General features: G+C 51.7%; 2 protein-coding genes across 3 annotated transcripts; one reads left to right on the top strand and one right to left on the bottom strand.

Annotated features, from left to right (window-relative positions):
* Nucleotides 1-1928: 1928 nt before the first annotated feature.
* CCS (copper chaperone for superoxide dismutase) lies at nt 1929-14404 on the bottom strand. 2 transcript variants are annotated; one of them, XM_059148437.1, is made up of 8 exons: nt 14245-14404; nt 13864-13936; nt 7798-7935; nt 7410-7587; nt 6829-6889; nt 2540-2617; nt 2366-2469; nt 1929-2251 (listed from the first exon to the last, which is right to left on the bottom strand). In XM_059148437.1, the coding sequence occupies exons 1-8, from the start codon at nt 14281-14283 to the stop codon at nt 2098-2100; spliced, it is 825 nt and encodes a 274-aa protein (XP_059004420.1). In that variant the 5' UTR covers nt 14284-14404; the 3' UTR covers nt 1929-2097. The 2 variants fall into 2 exon arrangements, with proteins under 2 accessions (XP_059004420.1, XP_059004429.1); XM_059148446.1 differs by lacking the exons at nt 13864-13936; nt 14245-14404 and adding exons at nt 8037-8110; nt 13353-13390.
* A 69-nt stretch (nt 14405-14473) lies between these two features.
* Nucleotides 14474-17577, top strand: CCDC87 (coiled-coil domain containing 87). Its single transcript, XM_059148405.1, has one exon. The coding sequence runs from the start codon at nt 14541-14543 to the stop codon at nt 17124-17126; it is 2586 nt and encodes an 861-aa protein (XP_059004388.1). The 5' UTR covers nt 14474-14540; the 3' UTR covers nt 17127-17577.
* The last annotated feature ends 4740 nt before the right edge of the window (nt 17578-22317 follow it).

Genomic DNA, 22317 nt, shown 5'->3' with positions numbered 1-22317 from the left:
CCCTGAGATCATGACCTGAGCCGAAGGCAGCGGCTTAACCCACTGAGCCACCCAGGCGCCCCATCTCTCTCTCTCTCTTAAAACAAAACAAAAACTAAAAAAAAAAAAAAATAAAAACTACACAGTTAAAGGGCACCTGGCTCTGTCAGGAGAGCATGTGACTCATGATCTCAGGGCTGTAAGTTCAAATTCCACCTTGGGTGGAGAGATTACTTAAAAATAAAACCTTGGGGCACCTGGTGGGCTCAGTGGGTTAAGCATCTGCCTTCGGCCCTGGTCATGATCACGGGGTCCTGGGATCGAGCCCCGCATCGGGCTCTCTGCTCAGCGGGGAGCCTGGTTCTTTTCCCTCTATCCTTCCCCGTCCACCACGTGTGCCTGCCCTCTCTCTCTCTCTCTCAAATAAATAAATCTTAAAAAAAATAATAAAATCTAAAAAAAAAAAAAAAAGCAATGCAGTTAAGAGTTCATTTTTTTGGGAAGATTTTTATTTATTTGACAGAGATCACAAGTAGGCAGAGAGGCAGGCAGGGGGGCGGGGGGGGGAGCAGTCTCTCCACTGAACAGAGAGCCCGATGCAGGGCTCGATCCCAGGACCCCAAGACCATGACCTGAGCTGAAGGCAGAGGCTTAACCCACTGAGCCACCCAGGAACCCCAACGGTTAAGAGTTTAAAAGAGAGAAAAGCTATGGGGATGCTGATTCTTTAAAAGTGGGAACAGAGTGGTAGGGTTTGGTAGGGTTTGGCCATGGGAAGGTGAAACCCAGCTGTCGTTCCAGAATGAAGGAGAGAGGAGGCCAGGCGCTGGCTGTGGGCAGGGTCCATGAGGAGCTCCTGCAATGATTTGGGGCGGGGGAAGATAGCCTGGGTCCCATGCTTGAAAGGGGTTTGGTTCCCAGGAATCAGGGGAGCTGGAAAGCAACCAGCACAGGCTTGGCAAGAGAGAGCAGGGTCCAAGGGCTAGGGCTGGGCGCAGAGCCGGCGGCCTTGAGGGAGAAAGAGGAAAGTCCTAGGGAATGGGAACAGAGTCAGGCACAAGTCAGCAAGGTCAGCAGGCTGGAAAATCACCTGCCTGGTTCCAAGCAGACATGGTAAGGGGCAAAGTTTGTATTCTGACAGTCCACTGTGTTATCAAAGCTGTTTTGTCATGGATGAGCAAGCCTGGCAAAGTCCAGTGGGGGGTTAGGAGTGTCGGGGGAGGGAGGCAAAACATTAAGTGGGGACGCCCAGAATCCCTGGCCCCACACATTAGTCCTTGGATACCGGCCATCCCTGTGAGAGCAGGGCTCAGCTGGGGCAGCCTCCAGGGGCCCCGTCTGGCCTCAGAAGCACAGCCACCGGTCCCTTAACTTCCTGCGTGCCAGGTCCTGCGCCAAACACTCTGCTTATTAGGTTAATTAAAAGTCTTTTACTTGTGAATTAAAAAAATCAACTCAAGCCAAACTAATTCAAAAAGCAGGAGGAGGGGATACCTGGGGAAAATCCAGGAGTGACTCCTGACCCCACCCCAGGTCAGGAAGCAGGAGGCCTCAGGAAAGGCCCAGAGCGGGCGCTCGGGGGTGTCTGACATTACCCAACAGCTCAGAGGAGCTCCCTGTGACTCTGCCTGCTCTGCTCCTCAGCAGACAGGCTTCTTCTGCTACTCAGCTGACAGGGCAGGGAGAAGAGAGCCACCTGCAGCCCTCGACTTCCCGCACGACAGGGCCAAGCACAGGGAGAAACTAAAGCAGGGTGTGTGACAGCCACCTGCGTGCCGTGGTCCCACACTGTGACCCTGAAGGGAATGCTGCCCTCGGTAGCTGTGTAGATCTGAATCCAGTTTTGTTTGGCTCCAAAGCCAAGAGATAGTTCTCACATGACGGCCAGAGACACAGACTGTGTTCAGTAAGCCCATAAAGGGACACTGGGACACGGACAAAATCCAGAGTTCCATATGAAAATAAAACTTTAATTTGCCAAGGGAACATCAAAGTGACCCTTCACACCCCGTACCCGAGTTCTGCTGGGACCAGGCAAGCAGGGCTCCCTCCCCTCTCTCTGGAAGCGGACAGTGCTCAGCGGGGAGAACAGCCCCCACCCCAGGGCTGAGGCTGTGCTCAGAGGTGGGCAGGCGGCTTGGCGAGCTCCTTCCGTCCCTCACCAGCAATAGGCCGGCCTCGCTCCTCCCAGATGGTGAGGCCATCACAGGAGCAGATCTGCTTGGGGTTCTGGAAGAGGCCAGCAGAGCGTGCGATGATGCCACAAGCCAACCTGAGTAAGAACGTGTGGTCAGGGGTAGGCCCTGGACACTGGTCTGGGCTCCTCTGGGCTTGACCATAAGCCACTGGCTGAGTGGAGTCTCCTGCTGGGGGTGGCATCTCTCACCTCTCTCCTGAGTTCCCCGTGACCTTGGATAAGGGATGGCCACCCCGGCCCAGGTCATCTTCTCCCTCGTCGATGACCAGGCTTCGGCCGATCACATCCCATACCTTTGAGGGCAGATAACAGCCTCAGACAGCGGCCGGTTAGGAGAGACCCCGCCTCCTCTTCTAGCACTACCTTCAGCTGCTCGTCCTCTATCCTGAAGCTGGCTCGGCCGTCAGCATCAGCGTGCACGTTCCCCAGGTCTCCACGGTGCTGCAATGAGACCCGGGCGAGAGAAGAGGGGTGCGTGGGGCGAGCCTGCTAGCTTCTAGCTTCCCAGGATCCGATTCCCCTTCCCAAAGGTACCAATGTCCTCCTCTGGGTACAGTCTGGTGGGATAACGGGGTGGCCGAGGGCACAAGAAAGGGAACCGGATGCTCCCTCCCGGGTACTGAAATGCCAGACAGCCACTGCCTTCCGTGGGGTCCTGCCCACTGGAGCAGACCATGTCTCCTGCAAGGCTGTTGCCCCTCCTGTGTCTCAGCCTCAGAAACGAGCCCGACTGCTACCACTTTGCGAGCCCAGTTCTCCAACCTCTCGTTGACTCTTGGCAGTCTACGATTCCCCTGGGCTTAAGTTAAGGAAGCAGCCAGGACCATTCCCTGACTCCCAGCCTCCTGGAAGAGAGAAAAACACACGGAGCAGGGGGGCCTGTTCTGCCCCCCCCAGAAGCTGGCTCTGCCTACCTTCTCCCTTTTAAGGTAGCACAAAATGTCCCAACACATCGACTGAGCACTGCCTACGTCAGACACACACTGCCGGCATGGGGGTGGGGTACGTGTGCAGCCCCCCAACCCCGGGCAAGGATCTCGAAGTGTGGTGGGGAGACAGACATAGAACAGACCAGTGATTATGAAACATAGACTAAGTACGGCACAGAAGAGGTTTCCTGCGGACCGGACCCTACTGACAAGTCACAGAGTCCCACATTGGTGCAAGTAAGTTGTCTCCAATCAGACACTTTAGGCAGAAGCAGGTGCCTTGCTCGTGTGGGCTGGTGCACACGACCTTGCTGAGACGCACGGTCACAGAGCATGTCACTGCGTGGTGGGGCTGACAAGCAGCAAGGAGCTCCACCTCTGCTTTATCCGGTTTTCCAGAGAGACATCTGCTGCTGACGCCTGGCACTCTGTGTGACCCTGCACGGGCAGCCTTTCGGGTACAAAGATCAAGGAAGGGGAGGGGATACCGAGCCTCAAGGAGCATCTTCAGGACTGGGCTGAAGGGGCGAGCAGCCTGGCAGTGAGGCTCAGAGGCATGGCCCAGCAGCATGGTCCTCTCCCTCCCCTGCACTTGGGGAAGGAGGAACCAGACCGCAGGGCCTTGAATGTCACACCCAGCAACTGGGCTGGGCCTACAGAGCCCTCAGGGTGTGGGCAGGGGCATGCCACGGTTCACTGTGCTTGGCAGCAATCCCTCTAGCACAGTGCATGAAGGGGAAGGACTGGGGACAGGCGAGAGAAGAGAAGGCCCCTTGGAGATCAGTCAGGAGATGTGCAAAGGGACAACCAGGCTCTGGTGTAAATTCCCACACTGAATTCACTTCCAGCTGGCCAAAGCAGATGCAGAAATCCCAAAGGGATTCATCAGGCATCATGATGGCCTCAGCGGGCTAGATGTTACTCAAGTCTTCCTCCTCCTCTATCAAGGACTTGGGGACGCTAGGGCAGCTGGGTCCAGCCCCTCCTGATTCCCCGCCCAGAGAGGGGCCCGGTCCAAACAGGCCAAGGCACAGGTGGCAAGGCAGCTTCTCACCCTTCTGATCTCGGCTTTGTAAGAGACAAGGTGCTCCCAGTTCCCAAATGCCCCTTGCTGGTTCATGCCTTGGGGGCTCTGCCTAAGGCATTTTCTCCGCTTTGTCTGACAGTTCACACTCTCTGTTCTCTGGCTTGATTTCTGTGCAGCACCTCTCAAGGCTCGATGAGGACAACAGCCTGTGCGATGCACCTTCCCACGTACTACATCCTTGTGTGCTCCTCCACTGAGTGGGCTGGCCCTAGTGTACTTGCTAGATTCGGTTACAGAAAGAGAACGGCTTGGCTCAGTCTGGGATGCCCTCTCTCACGCACTTGCTCTCAGGGAAGCCCAGCTGCTGTGTTGCGAGCCGCCCTAGGAAAAGGCCCACGTGGCAAAGGGTTGATGTCTCTGGCCAACCGCCAGGGAGGACCTGAGGAGGCTGCCAAGAGCAACATGAGCCTTCAGATGACGGCAGCCCCGGCCACGCCTTGACTACAGTCCCCCTAAGCCAGAGGCCCCCCGCTAAGCTGCATCCAGGTTCCTGCTCCAGAGAAACTGAGATGATGAACGCTTGCTGTTTTAAACCCCCAAGTTCGGAGTCATCTGACACACAGCAAGAACCCGCTGCCATGCTGAGCACAAACACAGCACCACACAGTGGGCCCGACAAAAACTCGTCTGGCTTCTCCAGCTTCCCAGGGAAGGAGAGGAATGGAGTCAAACTTCTCACCCTTTGAAATGCCACAGAACTGTCCAAAAAATCAAGTACGTGAAATAAGAAACATGCACCATGGGGGTGCCTGGGTGCTTGGATCCCTTAAGCATCGGCCTCTTGGTTTCAGCTCAGGTCATGATCGCAGGGTCGTGAGATCGAGTCCCACATCAGGCTGGGCACTCACCAGAGAGTCTGCTTGAGAGTTTCTCTCTCTCTCTCTCTCTGTCCCTCCCCCACACATGTGCTTGCTCTTTCTCAAATAATTAAATAATTAAATGTTAAAAAAAGAAAAAGAAGGGGCACCTGGGTGGCTCAATGGGTTAAGCCTCTGCCTTCGGCTCAGGTCATGATCTCAGGGTCCTGGGATCGAGCCCCACATCGGGCTCTCTGCTCAGCAGGGAGCCTGCTCCCCCCCCCCCCGCCTGCCTCTCTGCCTACTTGTAATCTCTGTCTGTCAAATAAATAAATAAATCTTTAAAAAAAAAGAAAAAAAGAAGAAGAGGAAGAAGAAAACATAGGCCTTCTGCAGTTCTTGGACCTTGCAGGCCAGAATCCAGTGGGACTCTACTAATGTTTATTTGACCACCACAGACTGTTTTCACAGTGGGCCTGCTCTTATGGCTACAAGAACTGGTTTTTGGGGCACCTGGGTGGCTCAGTCGTTAAACGGCTGCCTTTTGCTCAGGCCATGATCCCAGGGACCTGGGGCTGAGCCCTGCATGGGGCTCCCTGCATAGCAGAGAGCCTGCTTCTCCCTCTCCCACTCCCCCTGCTTGTATTCTGTCTCTCACTGTGTCTTTCTGTCAAATAAATAAATAGAATCTAAAAAAAAAAAAAAAAAGAACTGGTTTTCCCATCTCTCTGGCAATATCAAGTTTCTTATTAAGAAACAAGTCTACCTTGGGGCGCCTGGGTGGCTCAGTGGATTAAGTCTCTGCCTTCGGCTCAGGTCATGGTCTCAGGATCCTGGGATCGAGCCCCACATAGGGCTCTCTGCTCAGCAGGAGCCTGTTTCCCCTTCTCTCTCTCTGCCTGCTTCTCTGCCTACTTGTGATTTCTGTCTGTCAAATAAATAAATAAAATCTTTAAAAAAACAAAACAAAACAAAAAAAAACAAGTCTACCTAAAAAAACCAAAACAAACTCTACCTTAGAGACGCCTGGGCGGCTCAGTGGGTTAAAGCCTCTGCCTTCTGGCTCAGGTCATGATCTTAGGGTCCTGGGATCAAGCCCCGCATCAGGCTCCCTGGGGAGCCTGCTTCCCCCTTTCTCTGCCGGCCTCCCTGTCTACTTGTGATCTCTCTGTCAAATAAATAAATTAATTAAAAAAAAAAAAAGAGTGGGTGATGGGGACATAGGGCACAGGAGCCTGGGACAAGTTTGTGTACTTTGGAATGTTTGAAACATTCTGTGCTGGATTAAAACATTCAGAATACCCAAGTTTATCTGAGGAAAAAACGGAGTTAACTTGCAGCAAAATGCGACTGACTAACCGAACAGGCCGTATGCAGATGAGCCAAAACCAAGGTGGCCTGCCGCCCGCCGAAGGCAAACAGTTCTCTGGGGAAAAGTGCAACTCCACGAAGGGAGCTGCGCCATTGGGTAAGATTTTCAACGTCCACACGTTCGGCTTCTCCAGGAAGCTTCCTCCCACTGCCCATGTCCTTGGGCTCAGGGAGGATGGGTGCGTATACTCTGGGCTCCCGGGGCCTCCTACAGGCTCCTGCAAGGATCTCCTCACTGCCCTGCAGGCACGGGGCTCTCAAGGGTCTCCATCACAGGACTGGGAGCTCCTGGGCGGTGGGGGGGGGGGGGGGGGACCTCCACCACGGAAAGGGTTGTTTCTAAATGAACAAAATAAAGCGAGGGGACCGCACCAAAAAATAGTGCACTAAGGCCCCAGGAGTGGCCTGCCTTGCCTGAGGCCTCAGGCCCTCTCGCAGCCTAAGCCTCCCCCCGGATGGACTACTTACCCGGTCAGAGTCCTGAGGGCCCCCGTGAGATGCTCCATCAGGGTTAAAATGGTCCCCACAGCTAAGAAGAAAAGGGAGCAGTTGAGCAGCAAGACACTGGCTCCCAGGCCGCTGATCCCCGTCTCACTCTAACTGTGTTTATTCTACTCACTCACCCGACAGACTCACTCTGTGCCAGACTCCGATGTGGGTCCCGCCCTCACCAAGCTTTCAGGGGAGACGCAGATGAGTAAGAACTAACTGCCACACAGCTCAACAAACACTGTGACACGGGGACCTGCCCCGCTGTGTCCAGAAGTCACTTCCGCCACAGAGGCCATACGATGGCCACGAACAGGAGCATTAAGGTCAGATATGGGTTCAAATCCCACCCCACCATTCACATGCCCCAGGGCCTTGGTCATTTAACCTCGGAGCTTCCACTTCCTCGTCCGCACACTGGGCCTGGGTGGACAGGCCTCGCGGTTCTTGTGAGGACCAAGCGTAAAAGCGTGTGCGGGTAGCTGCATACAGCCCCGGCACGCCGGGGGATGCACGAGCAGGGGATGAAGATGCCACAGGGCAGGTCACAGATGACTCACCTGTCGCAGCTCCCCGTGAGGTCCCCAAACTGATGGACGTGGAGTCCATGCAGCCCAGGCTCCAGGCCATCAATGGTCCCCTCGATGAGGCAGCGTTCAGGGCTCAGCTGCAGGAAGCGCACCACCCCTTGCACAGGACCAGGGCCCTCCAGAATGGCAACTGCTGCCCCCAGATTCTCTGCAAGGTACCAGACAGCCGGGCTGGCTCGCCACCTTGGCTAGCCCCACACGGCCCAGGAAGGGCAGGGAGAGAGCTCCACATAACTTTCCCGCCTTCCCCAAAGTCACTCGAACCCCACACCCCCAAATCCTATGGTTTAGGTATGTACCAGCGCCAGGCCACCTCCCTTCCAGAGAGGCCAAGGCCGGGGCCAGAGTGGCTACTCACGCAACAGGCCACTCCCCATGCCCTTGAGCACTGCCTGCCGCCCTGTGCCTTCCAGAAGGGCCTGCACCTCTTGGCTGGGCAGCGTGGTCTGCACCAGGACCATCTGGTTCTCCAGCTGCACTTCCACACTCTGGACACCTAGAAGGAGACAGAGGGGAGAAGGCAGCAGAGGGCTGACACCCCTGTGCCGGGAGCAGGGATGAGAGAGACCCGTCCCTCCCCAACTCATCTTCACCAACCTTCCCACGGCTGCAGGCAAGCTCGGAAACCGCCTTCTGACTGTGCCGGGCCCTCAACCTCTCTGAGTCTGTATCTTTAGGAATAAAGTGGGGATAAGGCCCCCTTACCCCCAGGAGTATTATTGGTCCTTATTATGTGCCAGGCATGCTTTACAACTTGAAAAACACAAATAATTATTTTAATATGTTTTTATAAAAGCAGCCCATCAATTAACAGTCCATGATTCACGATAGCCAAAAGGTAAAAATAACCCAAATGCCCATCAACAGATGAATGGATAAAGAAAACGGGTAGCCATTATTTCTCAGCCATAAAAAGATACAAGGGAAGGAACTGCCCATAATGCCACCATAGGGAAGGAGCTTGAAAATACGATGTGAAGTGAGCGCGGGCCACAAAAGCTCATGTGGTAGGTGATGCCATCATGGACAGAAAATCCCAAAGAGGGAAAACCCTAGAGACAGAGAGAGGATGAGGGGATCGGGGAACGGGAGGCCGATAGCTGAAGGGCACGATTCCTTCACGAGGGGCCGAAACATACAAGTGGCAGTGGTAACGGCCACACAGCTCTGAACATCTTAAAAACCATTAAAATGTACACTTAAAATGGGAATATTCTGTGATATTTGAATTATATGTCAATAAAGCTGTTACACACATCAAAAAACGGGGTGGGGGGGAGCTATCATCATCATCATGAGAACTCACATCTGCCGCACGTGCACTGTGGGCTTTTTTGTACTTTTCCCATATTAGCTCATTAGACAGTCAGGTGACCCTGTGAGGTGGGTCCTATTTTTTTTTTAAAAGATTTTATTTATGTATTTAACAGCGAGAGAGATTACAAGTAGGCAGAGAGGCAGGCAGAGAGAGGAGGAAGCAGGCTCCCAGCTGAGCAGAGAGCCCGATGCGGGGCTCGATCCCAGGACCCTGGGATCATGACCTGAGCCGAAGGCAGAGGCTTAATCCACTGAGCCACCCAGGCGCCCCGAGGTGGGTCCTATTATCCCTTTATCACAGATGAGAGTATTAATGCACGGAAAGATTTTTTTTTTTTAAGATTTTTATTTATTTATTTGACAGACATGGATCACAAGTAGGCAGAGAGGCAGGCAGAGAGGAGGAAGCAGGCTCCCAGCTGAGCAGAGAGCCCGATACGGGCCTCAATCCCAGGACCCTGAGATCATGACCTGAGCCAAAGGCAGAGGCTTTAACCCACTGAGCCACCCAGGCGCCCAATGCACAGAAAGATTTAAGAACCTTGCTCAAAGGCACAGTGTAGTAAGTTGTGGAAATGGAACTCATCTAAGGCCGCCTAGCTCTGGAGCACATCTGGACGCTGGTCACCCTGAAACAGCCCCCACCCTGCAGGCTGGGTTAGGACCCCATCCTCTGTCCTCCTGTAGCTCCCTCTTCCCCCAAGGATCTCACGCTGCCCTGACTACAATCCTCTGTAAGCGCGAGAGCTCTGTGTGATCCACAAGGGTCAGGTTCAAAAGTTAGTGTGTTTCAACTGCCCATCAAATCCCCGACGTCACCTTGCGTGCAGAGACTGTGGGATGACTCGGACACCTGCTCATCTTCGGGGGCCATCGAGCCACCCGGGAGAAGGAAGAGAAGGCACTTCTCTTTCATTCAGATACTCAGGGCTCCCAAGCCTTTTAAGAGAACTCTCCAACCTTAGCCAGTGCACAGGGGAGGGACTGGGGACAGTCATGCTGCTCTCACCTCATCTCTCTCTGATCTTGGCAAATGTGTTTATTGCTCCGCGCATAAAGCCCAGGGGAGCAGTGCGCAGTCAAGAAGACAAAGGTTAAATCAGATTCACGCTGTTGAGATGGCGCTCTGTGAACCGAAGGCTACAGGGACTACTGTTGTTCCCTTCATCTCTGGGTTCCCTCCGTATTCTCTCAACAAATGTGTGCTGGGCTGGGTGTGGAAGAGACCAGGGTCAGGGAACGCACTGGTCTTTGTCCCCAGGGGTCCTCCCAGGCTGTGGGAAAAGCCAAGCTATGCCTGGATTAACCACCAGGCAGAGACGGGAATAACAACCCCCAGGGTACGGGCAAGGCAAGGCGCAGGGACACTGTCGGGGGAGGGGCAGAAGTGGGGAGACTCGCAGCCCCACCCCTGCAAGTACAGGGCGATTCTGTGAGAAGAAAACCCTCCAAGTTACCAAACTGGCCCTCACTTCGCACAAAATGCTACCCTGTGCCACCAGGCAGCCAGTGGAGCGTTGTGAGTTCTGGGTCTGCCTAGAGATGCCTCTGAATGTCCATGGCCGCAAAGGGGGTACGGGAGGGTGATGGGGGACTCCAGTGCTCCGAGCCTCCAGGGGATGCCAAGAGCTGTGCTCCATCTTACACACATTAGGACGAGGATACTGCCCTCATCTGGCAGGTGAGGAAAGGAGGCTAGAGGGTGACCCAACTGGCTTGAGGTTCCAAAGTGCAGAAGGCAGCCTGTCCCACCCCAAAGCTGATGCTCGGTCCCCCTGCCCCACAGAAAGTGTGGTTCAGCTCCCATGGAGGCTCCCAGAGCCCAGTAGGGTGCACAGTATGAGAAATTTTGCTTGCTCACCTCATTTAACAAGCAGACACTAAGCACCCATCACGGGCCGCGTTCCAGCCAGTAGAAGTGTGCGGGGAACAAGTCATGCAACATCTGTGCCCCAGGAAATAGCATGTGTTCCAGGGCAGGGATACAAATGTCAAATATACACACAAGAGCGATGCAGACAGTGAAAGGAGTGATCGGTGAGCTAGGTGTTAGGGAACAAATGTGGGCGAGCCACTGAGGCTGGTCTGGGACCCTAAGCAAAGGCCTGAATGTAGTCAGGTAACAGCCTTCCAAGCGAGGGAACAGCATGGGCAGGAACAACAGTGAAGGCCAGTGTGGCTACAGTTGGGAATAAAGACAATAATGAGACAGGGAGCTATAAGTGGAGACCAGTCAAGCAAGGCCCAACAGGAAAGAATCCGGATTTCAATTTTAATGCACTGGGAGGTCACTGAGAGAAGGCACAGTGTACAGTGGTTGAGAGTGGACTCTGGAGTTGAAATCCTGAGTCTGCCACATACCACCTGTGTGGCCTTAGACAAGTTACTCAACCTTTCTGTTGAGTTTTCTGTTCAGCTGCTTCATTTGCAAATGGATATACTACTACTACCTAACTCAGAGGGTTATTAAAGGCCTAAATGAACAGGACAATGATATTATCTAAGGTGTAATTTTTTTTATTTTTTAAAGATTTTATTTATTTATTTGACAGAGAGAGATCACAAGTAGGCAGAGAGGCAGGCAGAGAGAGAGAGGAGGAGGAAGCAGGCTCCCTGCCGAGCAGAGAGCCCGATGTGGGACTCGATCCCGGGACGCGAGATCATGACCTGAGCCGAAGGCAGCAGCTTAACCCACTGAGCCACTCAGGTGCCCCTAAGGTGTAATTTTATTTAATTAATTAATTTAGTTATTTGACAGAGATCACAGGTAGGCAGACAGGCAGGCAGAGAGAGAGGAGGAAGCAGGCTCCCTGCTGAGCAGAGAACCCGATGCGGGGCTCGACCCCAGGACCCTGAGATCATGACCTGAGCCAAAGGCAGAGGCTTAACCCAATGAGCCACCTAGGCGCCCCTCTAAGGTGTAATTTTAAAATCACTTGAGCTTCTGTACGGAAAAGCTGTTGGATGGGGCTCCTGGGTGGCTCAGTGGGTTAAGCCGCTGCCTTCGGGTTGTGATCTCAGGGTCCTGGGATCGAGCCCTACATCAGGCTCTTTGCTCAGCGGGGAGCCTGCTTCCCCCTCTCTCTTTGCCTGCCTCTCTGCCTACTTGTGGTCTCTCTGTCAAATAAAGAAATAAAAATTAAAAAAAAAAGAAAAGCTATTGGAGGGGACAACAGAGGCAAGAGGAAGCCATGAAGATGAGGTTCTCGTGTGGGTCAGGGAGAAGGAAGGTGGCTTGGATTCGTGTGAAGGCCAAAGAATGGAAAAAGAGAGGCCACTAAATTCCGAATATATTTTAGATTCAGAGCAGACAAGACTTTCCAAAGGACTGACTTCCACACAGGTGGGTTCCTGTCCTGGGTCCTAAGAGTTGACTCTCTGCTCCTTGAGTGGGAGGGCCCCAGTGGGCTACTCCCTGTAACAGTGCACTTCTAGAATTCTTGAACCACACCTGAAGCAAGAAGGAGGCTGGCTCCGCAGCTGAGCAAGATTCAGCAGGGCTGGTCCTGAGTGCGGCCACGCCAGCCCTTGCTTCGCTCAAAGCCCACTAAGAAAGAAAACACAAGGCCACAGGGAACTCTAGGGTGTGTGATAAGGGTCCAAGGAAGTGGGCCTTGCGCTGGGAGCTCCTCCCACTTACTCTAAGAGGAGCAAAACCCTCTTCCCCAAAGCTCCCAGGCCTCCTGGTGAAGGCAAATTTCTCTCTCGCGGGGCAGCTGGGTGGTTCAGTTGGTTAAAGTGGCTGCCTTTGGTTCAGGTCATTATTTCAGGGTCCTGAGATCGAGTCCTGAATTGGGTTCCCTGCTCAATGGGGGGCCTGCTTCCCCACCGTCCCCTAACCCTGCTTGTGTGGTCTCTGTCAAATAAATAAAGAGTATCTTTTTAAAAACATTTCTCTCGCTCGCTCGCTCTGCTTCAATGTCTGTCCCCAAGTGCTTCTGCCCAATCAAACTGCCACCTGTAAGCCCTTCCTCTCACATTTTCTAAGACTTAGTGCGCTCTCACTACATGTCAGAGATTTTTTTAAAGTGCTTTACAGGGTACCTTGGTGGCTCAGTGGGTTAAGCCTCTGCTTTGGCTCAGGTCATGATCTCAGGGTCCTGGGATGGAGCCCCGCATCAGGCTCTCTGCTCAGCAGGGAGCCTGCTTCCTCCTCTCTCTCTGCCTGCCTCTCTGCCTACCTGTGATCTCTGTCTGTCAAATAAATAAAATCTTTAAAAAAAAAATAAATAAAGTGCTTTACAGGTATTAACCAACTAACTCTTCATGACAATCCTCCAGGGTAGCTTCCATTATCATCCCCATTTAAACACGGAAGAAACAGGCAAAAGTAGTAACATGCATGACGTCTACGGTGAGGCTAAGAGGCAAAGCTGGGATGTGAATGCAAAGAAAGGAATTTGAAGTCACATACCCTTATCCACTATCGCTGCCCTGTACCGGCCAAGTGCCACCACTGTCCCAGCTTAGAATCCATCTCACCTCATCTGTCCCATGAGCGACGCTCGCATGCTCATCGTTCCCTGGGGGCAGGGACTGTGTCTGAAACATTTGTGAACTCTTCTCCCTAAAAAGCCCCCAGGGTCCGGTCCATACCTGCTGAATGACTGGATGAACATTTAACAGAATCAAAGGCAAGCGGTTCCCAGGGCCACGCTGGTGGTTCTGCCTGCTCAGATGTTTCTGACCGTGCAAGGTCACCTCCAGACCAGTTAGCTGGCTCATAAGAATTGGGAGCTGCCTAGGATGGAACATAGCCAGGGCTGCTGTTGGCTTTGTCAAGATTATGCCATTTCGCAAGCAAGAGCTGCTTGCTATCCAGGATACACCCTCTGGAGGTGGGCCCATGTATGCCCAGTCTAGCTCCTCACTCCCTGGGCACCTGAGATGTAAGACGCACCAGAGCCTGTAGAGGGCTCTGGCCTGGCAGGCTGGAGATCTATACTCAAGGCTCTGACTCTCCGGGTCTCTGACTCTCGGAAGACGTTCCTTCCTACCTCTGTGTTCTTCCACATGTGTAAATGGGAACAGTGTTGTTGGTTTAAGAGATTAGCCGGCTCCTTCTAGAGGCCTCCGGACTGTCCGCAAAAGTTGTTCTGGCTCTTACCTGCCACCCCTTGCAGGGACGTGCGCACGGCGTCCACGCAGCTCTGACAGGTCATCTGCACTGTGAACTCCAACTGCAAGGGCGGCAGGGACCGGTTGATGAGACTCGGGAACCCCTTTGCGTGACTGTTTCACTATTTGCCGTAGGACCACCCCAAAAGCCCTGGGAAACGCCCTCACGTGACCCCTTCTCAGGCCCTCATTACCAGTCGTTATCGGTCCCAAACCAAACCCCCAACGTTAAAGCCAAGGGCCCTGCTAATCTCGAACCCGTTACCCGCGGAGGCCCGAGGCCCCGCCCCAGGTGCCTGCGTTAACCTTTCCCTGCGTTAACAACCACCCCAGGGGCCGAGACACTCGCACACGAGGCCTCGACGCTCACCGTGCAGGCGGTCCCGCGGTCCCCGGAGTCCGAAGCCATCCCGGACCCAGCCACCGGCCGAAAGACCTAAACTATTCCGCCGCTCAAGCGCAAAACCTTAATGGCGTAGCGGGGAGGTGGAGCTTCAGAAGCCACGCTTTGCCCCGCCTCCTGGAGCGCGCGCACGTCAGGCCCTCCCCCTTATGTCACGCGTCGGAAGGCATGGCTGCTCAGGCGCACTCGGGCCCTCGGCCACTGGTTGCCTTAGTAACCTCCTGGTCTCTTCGGCGCAGACCTCCCGCGGCGCCAGCGCAAAGATGGAGTCCTACAAACCAGAGCCCGAGCTTCAGAGGTTTTACCACCGGTTGCTGGGCCCGCTGTCGCTCTTCCCCCGCAAGGCGACACGCCCAGAATCTCAGAAGCGCCTTCCGCCGGAGGTTCCGATGCTGTTGCCTTTGCCGGTCTCCCGGCTGACGGTGGCGTCGCTGTGCAGCCAAGTGACCAACCGGCTGGCCAGCAGCGGGCTGGCGGTGCGCGTGCCTACCGAAAGCCGTCTCCGTTTCACTGAGGTCATCCTGGACGAGCTGAAGTGCAGCTGGCAGGAGCCTCCCACTGAACCTAGCCTGAGCCACTTGAACAACCAGAGACTGCGGAAACGGCTCCAGACCTACGTACTGCTCAGCAGCGAGCAGCTCTTCTTACGCTACCTGCACCTGCTGAAGACCATGTCGACCCGCAGAGGGGTCTTCACTGAATCAGCCACACTCACCCGTTTGACCGCCAGCCTCGCCAGGGACTGCACAATCTTTCTTACCAGTCCCGAGGTCTACCGTTGTCTGCTCGCTGACTTCCTCGCCCTGCTGAAGGTAGAACAGGCCCGCGGTGGCATGCATAAGCTGCGCCCGGTAGGCCCTAGTGGGGCCTTCAAGCTTTACTCTATCCCATGGCTTCATAGCACCAGCTTCGCCCAAGTACCAAGCTGCAACCTCACCCTAAACTACCTCATCCAACTCAGCCGCCCGCAGGAGTTTCTCAGCGAGCCTGAAATGGATCCAGTGAAGGAACTGAAGTCCATCCCCCAGCTGAAGAAGAAAAAGCCTCTCCAGTGGCTGTCCACCATGCGGAAGAAGAGAGAGAGCAACCTCAGTTCCGCACAGATTGTGTCACCGCCCAAGTACTCCGTGATTCCCACCACCAGAGCTCCCTCCCCCTCCTCCCACCCACCCCTCTACTCCCAACTCCAGAGGGGCCAGTCCATGCCCTCTCTGCGGGAAGGCTGGAAGCTAGCAAACGAGCTGGGCCTTCCTCCACTCCCCCCTCGCCCCTTAACCCCACTGGTCCTGGTTCCAGAAAGCAAAACAGAGTTGGCAGGCGACATGGTGGCTGAGGATCTGAAGCAGATGATAAAGAACATGAAGCTGGAGAGACCTCACTACTCCCCGCTGGACTCGGGCCTGCCCCCACTCCTGGGTGCCCTGACCCGCCGCCCAGCTGCCACACATCGCATGCAGGAACTGCAGAGAATGTTGAAGAGCCTCGAAGAGGAAGAAGCCAGTGGGCAGTGGGGCCTCCAGTGCCCCAGATCCTTACCATTTCAACCACAGCCAGTGACTGTTACTTTGAAGCTAAGAAATCAGGCTGTGGTCCAGGCAGCTGCTGTGCAATTGTCTGAGAGAAACTTCCTAGACTCCTTCCACGTCGATGGGGCCGGAGTCCTATACAACCACCTGACTGGTGAACTAGAACCCAAACTTATTGAGGAAATGGATATCAATTGCTTTGTTGGCAATAACATCAAGGAGGTCTACAAGGAGTTGATGAGCCGTGTTTCTCCTGACCACTTCTCTTTGGACCAGGGACCCCTGGTCGAGCCTGCAGCCAGTAAAGACTGGTCAGCCTTCCTGTCCTCAGCCATTCTACGTCAAGAAAAACAGTATCGCGTCATCAATCCCAAGTTAGCTGGGCTTTATTCCCAGGGAGCAAACATTGTACAGTCCTCTGACAGGGCAGCCTCCCTCACATCACTCCAAGCAAGCAAAGGCTGGGAGAAGTGGTCAAACAAAGTCTCCTGGATGAGCTGGTGGAAAACCACTTTGTCTGTGGATGACTACTTCAAGTACCTCACCAACCAAGAGACCGATTTCCTCCATGTCATCTTCCAAATGTATGAAGAGGAAATTCCTGTGGAGATTAAAGCCCCTGTCAGAGAGCCCCTAAAGATTCAGTACCCACCTCCCTTGCTGGAAGATGAAGAGCCAGACTTTGTGCCAGGAGAGTGGGATTGGAACACAGTGCTAGAGCACAGGCTAGGAAATAAGAAGATCAGCCTCCTGGGAGAACCCTACAAAATCCTAAACCTACAGAAGCGTCTGGAACGCCTGTGGTCCATTCTGGAGGTCCCCGACAAGGACCGGCTGGACATGGCCATCAAGTACAGCTCCAATGCCCGTCTGAGGCAGCTGCCTTCATTGGTGAGTGCCTGGGAGCAAGCCCTAAAGCCCATTCAGCTGCGGGAGATGTTGCTGGGGAGACTAGAATGGTTTGAGCGACAAGCCTCTGACCCCAACCGCTTCTTCCAAAAGACTGCCATGGACCTGAGTCGCTTCCTGGAGGAAAGTCAGTTCCGCAGCCTTCTACACAGGAAGATCAGTGTACTACAGGCTCCTTTGGCTTCCCTCCTGGAGGAGATTGAGTCAGTCTTTGGGGAGCCAGTGACCTTCAGGGGGCGGCGATACCTGGACAAGATGAAGCACGACAAGGTGGAGATGCTCTACTGGCTCCAGCAGCGGCAGCGGGTCCGCCACCTGACCCAGGGTCAGAAGGCCTCCCACCAGCCAGGGCTGTTCAAGAAGCTCAGCAGCCAGCCTTTAATAACTCCTGGAAATACTCCCATTACTCTGTGACAAGGCCGAGGGTCCTCCCACCCCTCCCTCGCCCCCAAACACACGGCAGATCCTCTAGACCTCTTGACTGCTTCAGAAGACAAATTATCTGGCAGTGCAGGATTCGGGAACATTGTGCTTCCAACTACCAAGGGACCGAGAGTAATACTTTATTTTGACTGTAAAGTGCTCATAAAAGACTCCCCAAGCCCAGAAACCCAGTATGCCCATTTATTTCATGCACACTGCAACCAAAATCTCACACATCCAAAAAACCGAGACCATCTGTTGGAATTCATTGTAACGGGAGATGTCAGGCAGAGGCCAACCTTCACCTTTCCTACTCCTTAGCTTAGCATTTGTCACACTACATTTAGAATGGCTGATTAGAGTCCCAAATCAAGAGGTTCTAGGACATAATGGATTTAAAGCCTGGTTTTGTAACCTCAGGCAAATTCCCTAACTGCTCCACCCCTGGAGCATAAGATGGAGGGGTTGAGTCCAAGTTGTCACTTCCACTTCTAGGATCCGGTTGGTAGAGCTAAACATTTGTATTACAGTTTTTTAATTTTTTTTTTAAGATTTTTTATGTATTTATTTGACAGACAGATCACAAGTAGGCAGAGAGACAGGCAGGCAGAGAGAGAGGGAGGAAGCAGGCTCCCTGCTGAGCAGAGAGCCCGATGTGGGGCTGGATCCCAGGACCCTGAGATCATGACCTGAGCCAAAGGCAGAGGCTTTAACCCACTGAGCCACCCAGGCGCCCCTGTATTACATTTTTTAAAATTTTTATTTTATTTTTTCAGTGTTCCAAGATTCATTGTTTATGCACATGTAATACGTGCTCTCCTTAATACCCACCACTAGGCTCATCCATCCCCCCACCCCCCTCCCTTCCAAACCCTCAGTTTGCTGTATTACATTTTTACCCGTTGACACAAACACATGGTGCAGAGAACACAAGGGTATACACTGAAAACAAAGTCTCTTTCCCATCTCAACCTCCCATACCTCAATTCCCCTCCCTAGGGAACTGAATATCTACATTACTTAGGCCATAAGCCATAAACATAGGACCTAAGCACACTGAATAATAGAATGCTAGAAGGTGTTAAATACCGCAGACAAAAGAAAAAGGAGATTAAGGTAAGGAAACAGGCTGAGGGATGTGTTTCAATTAGGGTGGTCAGTGCTGGCCTCACTGGGAAGGGAAAGTTTGAGCAAAGGCTTGAAGAAGGGAGAAGTGAGCCCTGTGTGGACATCGAGGATAACTTTCTTGACATTATACAAAGCCCTCAGGCAGGCAGGTGCCTGGACTGTTCCAGAAAAGCAAGATGGCCAGAGCAGGTGGAGCAGAACAAGGGGGAGAGAGGAGTCAGAGCAGTCATTACAAGATGCCAAGGGACAGGTTAGAATATGTTAGGTCTCATGGGCTATTGTATGAACTAGTTCAGAGAAAGCCTATGCATGCACGAGCATTGATGCATATATTCTTTATGCATATGTATATAGTGACACTGATAGTACACCACACTGCCATTTTGCTCCTTTCTTATTTTACTTAACATGCCTTGAGCTCATTCCATATTAACACACATAGAGCTGCCTCATACAATAACTATATAGTATTCCACTGAGTGTATTTTTTATTTTATTTAACTAGTCCCACATTAATGGACATTTACAAACACACAATGCTCTAGAAAACATCCTTGTTCGCAACTATTTCTATAGTTTAAGTTCCTGAAAGTGGAATTATGTACAAGCATTTACATAAAAACATTTGTAATTTTGATAAGATATTACTGATTGCCCTCCACAGAGGTGGTAACAATTTACAGTATCATTAACATTACATGAGTATATTTCTTTCCCCACTCACCAGTAGAATATTACCAAATTTTTCAACCTTTACCATCTAGCAGGTGAAAAATTTTATCTCATTTGAGTTGTGTTCTCATTTCTCTTATGAGCGAAGTTGCATTTTTTGTATGTTTAGAAGCTCTTTGTATTTCCTTTCCTGTAAAATGCCTATGCGCTTTGCCCACTTTTCAGTTGGTTTTGACTTTTTCTTGATTTTTCAGAGCTCTTTATATATTTAGGGACTTCAGCTAACATGTTAGTAGTTAACACTTACTAAACTCTTACCTTGTGCAGAACACTTTCCTTACCTGATTTCTTAGACTCCTTACAACTACCTTGTAAAGCACATATTTCAATCGCCATTTTGTGCTGAGGAAATGAAGACTCAGATAGGTAAAGTACCTTACCCAGGGACATAAATGGGAGAGTCAGGACCCAAGCCCAGGTCTGTCTGACCCCAAAGCCTACAGGTGTCTTTTTGGTATACTGATTCTGAGAGATACGGTAAAAGAGCTCTTAAACACAGCCCGCCTTCACTGCCTTCATAGATAATGTGAACACCTCTGATTTCTTTCGCTCATCATTGGCTGACACATAAACTTCCACTTTGTTTTCCCAATAAAACAGCATTTCCCAAGCGTTTCCACCCCAATTCCCCTTAGAACGGAGGAACACAAGCCTTTTGGTCAGGTATAAAGGATTGGGGTCAGGGAGGGTGTGGGCTAGCAGTGCTAGATAGTGTGGGAAGCAGTGCTAGCTAGCTTGAGGTCTGAGAAATTTATAGTCTTTTATTTTTTGAATTTATGTAAAATTTGCAATCTATTCCATACTCTGTCCATTTTTTAGATAAGAATGATGCTTGAAATTACTTATTTTTGGATTAAACTGGTCTTCCGGGAAGCTATGCTGTATTTAGTATATATTGTGGCTTCATGTCTCTACTGACATAATGCCACATTCTCCAGAAAGTGCACATAATCCAGGTGAGAAACACTACAGCAAACTTCTTTTGTAAAGGGCCAGATAGGAAATATTTTAGGTTCTGTGAGTGATACGTTCTCTCTTACAAGGCTCAACTTTGCTTTTGTTGTGTGAAAGTAATTATGGACAAAACATTAAGTAAATGGAACAGGGCTGTGTTCCAATAAAATTGTATTTGCAAAAACAGGGCCAGATTTGGCCCCCGTGCTGTAGTTTGCTAACCAACACCAGTGCAACAGCCCCTTTAAAAAGCAGAGACTCAAGAGGAGCAAGATAGGAAGCTTAGTGCTGCCATTTCCCAAAGTGTGTTGCATTGTACACTAATTTCTGGGTTAACAGTCCTTGAATGAGGGTTCTATGGTCAAATAATTTTGGGGAACACTGAACATGCATTTCTGCATTCCCTCAGAGATTGATAATACATATTAGCATATCGAAAGCTCTGATAGGTCTTGCAAAAAAATTCAGTTGTTTGACTTTGACCAAAGAGCCGTTTATTCGTTGATAGCCATTATGTTTATTGGGAAATAAGTTCTGGGAAACAGTATCTCATTGTGAATTAGTCCTTTGGCATTCTCATTGGCAGTTCTAAATAGAGTCAGTGCCCAGAGATAGGATAGGGAGGGTACATTCCTAGACACACAGGCCTAGTTGGGATATCTGGGTTTCAAGTGGCATAAAAAGCTGTCTTAAAACCCGAGACAGAGGGGCGCCTGAGTGGCTCAGTAGGTTAAGCCTCTGCCTTCAGTTCAAGTCATGATCACAGGGTGCTGGGATTGAGTCCCCCATTGGGCTCTCTGCTTGGTAGGGAGGCTGTTTCTCCCTCTCTGTGCCTACTTGTGATCTCTCTGGCGCCCCTGGGTGGCTCAGTGGGTTGAGTCTCTTGCCTTTGGCTCAGGTCGTGGTCCCGGGGTCCTGGGATGGAGCCCCACTTCGGGCTCTCTGCTCAGCGGGGAGCCTGCTTCCCTTCCTCTCTCTCTGCCTGTCTCTGCCTGCTTGTGATGTCTGTCAAATAAATAAATACAATCTTTCAAAATATATATATTAAAAAAATAATAAAACCCAAGACAGGCTTCAGATGAGAAGCTACAGGAGACAGAGACCTTTAGGCCTGCTTCAGAACACTCCCTCAGTAGATTCTGCCCCCCTACCGGGCAGAGGCATAATGAGAAAGAGAATCTCAGGCAGTGTCCTTGCTCAGTGCAGAGCCGGACATGGGGCTCGATCCCAGGACCCTGAGATCAGGACCTGAGCCAAAACCAAGAGCCAGGCCCTTAACTGACTGAGTCCCCCAGGGGCCCCAATGCTGTTACTTCATTTAATCCTCACAACAATCCTGCAAAGCGAGAGGAAGCATTTTTACCTTCCTCTAGGGAAACCAGACTCTAGCATAACTGGATGAAAATCAATTCTCTAAATTCCTGAGAATTTTTGTAGACATTTTAGCTCTGTGCCTACCAGAGGCTACCAGTCCAGCTGGGGTGATTTGCTGCAGCCGTTTTGCTGCCCGGGCAGGGGGAGGGACAAAGCCCGTAAAAACCCAATATCTTCTCTATTTGTTCCATTAAAAGGATGGGCCTCTCATTTGCATATTTAAATATGTATTTATTAGTTAGCTAAATTAACATGAATCTCATTATACATTAACATAAATAACATATTCTTATAAAATACAACTCCCCCCCCCCAAAATGTAGTGAAGCAGTTTTGCTTTTTTGCAAATATTTTTAATGTCTAGCCTACTGGGAGTTAGCTGGGTTCTCCAACCAGTCTCTGAATGTGTCTGTTGCAACATCCAGAGGTCACGCAGCCTCTGGAAAACTCTCTACTCAGGAGAGAGTGAGTGTGGAAAAGGCAGAGAATGTCTTAGCAACATTATGAAAATAGTTCTGACACCATGAAACCCCAGAAAGGGTCTGGGGGCCCTATTTGTATTTTTTGTTTCTTTGTTTTAAGTAGAAGAAGGGACAGACATGGGGAAAAAGGTAGTTATGAGGGTGGTGGTAGGAGCAGTGGGACATGTTGGATTGCGGGACTGGGAAGTTGCTGGGACAAGGGCAGTAGACATGGGGGAAGGGTTGGTTTGACTGGGAATGTCTGTTTATAAAATGTCAAGGGCAAGGCCAGAGGTAAAACTACAACTTAAAAGAAAAAAAAAATCGGGGGGACACCTCAGTGGCTCAGTTGGTTGGGTGTCTGCCTTCCGTTCAGGTTATAATCCCAGGGTTCTGGGATCGAGCCCCACATCAGGCTCCTTGCTCAGCAGGAAGGCTGCTTCTCCCTCTCCCACTCCCCCTGCCTGTGTTCCCTCTGTCATTGTCTCTCTGTCAAATAAATAAATAAAATCTTTAAAAAAAGAAAAAGAAAA

This window comes from Mustela lutreola, chromosome 1 (genome assembly GCF_030435805.1).
Source record: "Mustela lutreola isolate mMusLut2 chromosome 1, mMusLut2.pri, whole genome shotgun sequence".
Taxonomy (NCBI): Eukaryota; Metazoa; Chordata; class Mammalia; order Carnivora; family Mustelidae; genus Mustela; species Mustela lutreola.
This window is presented reverse-complemented; position numbering and strand designations above follow the sequence as displayed.

Coding starts and splice junctions, on each gene's coding strand:
- CCS (XM_059148437.1), bottom strand. CDS start 14,283: ATGGCTTCGGACTCCGGGGACCGCGGGACCGCCTGCACG. Junction 7,936..13,863: donor GTCCCTGCAAGGGGTGGCAG/GTAAGAGCCAGA, acceptor GTCTCCTTCTAG/GTGTCCAGAGTGTGGAAGTG. Junction 7,588..7,797: donor CATGGGGAGTGGCCTGTTGC/GTGAGTAGCCAC, acceptor GGTACCTTGCAG/AGAATCTGGGGGCAGCAGTT.
- CCDC87 (XM_059148405.1), top strand. CDS start 14,541: ATGGAGTCCTACAAACCAGAGCCCGAGCTTCAGAGGTTTTACCACCGG.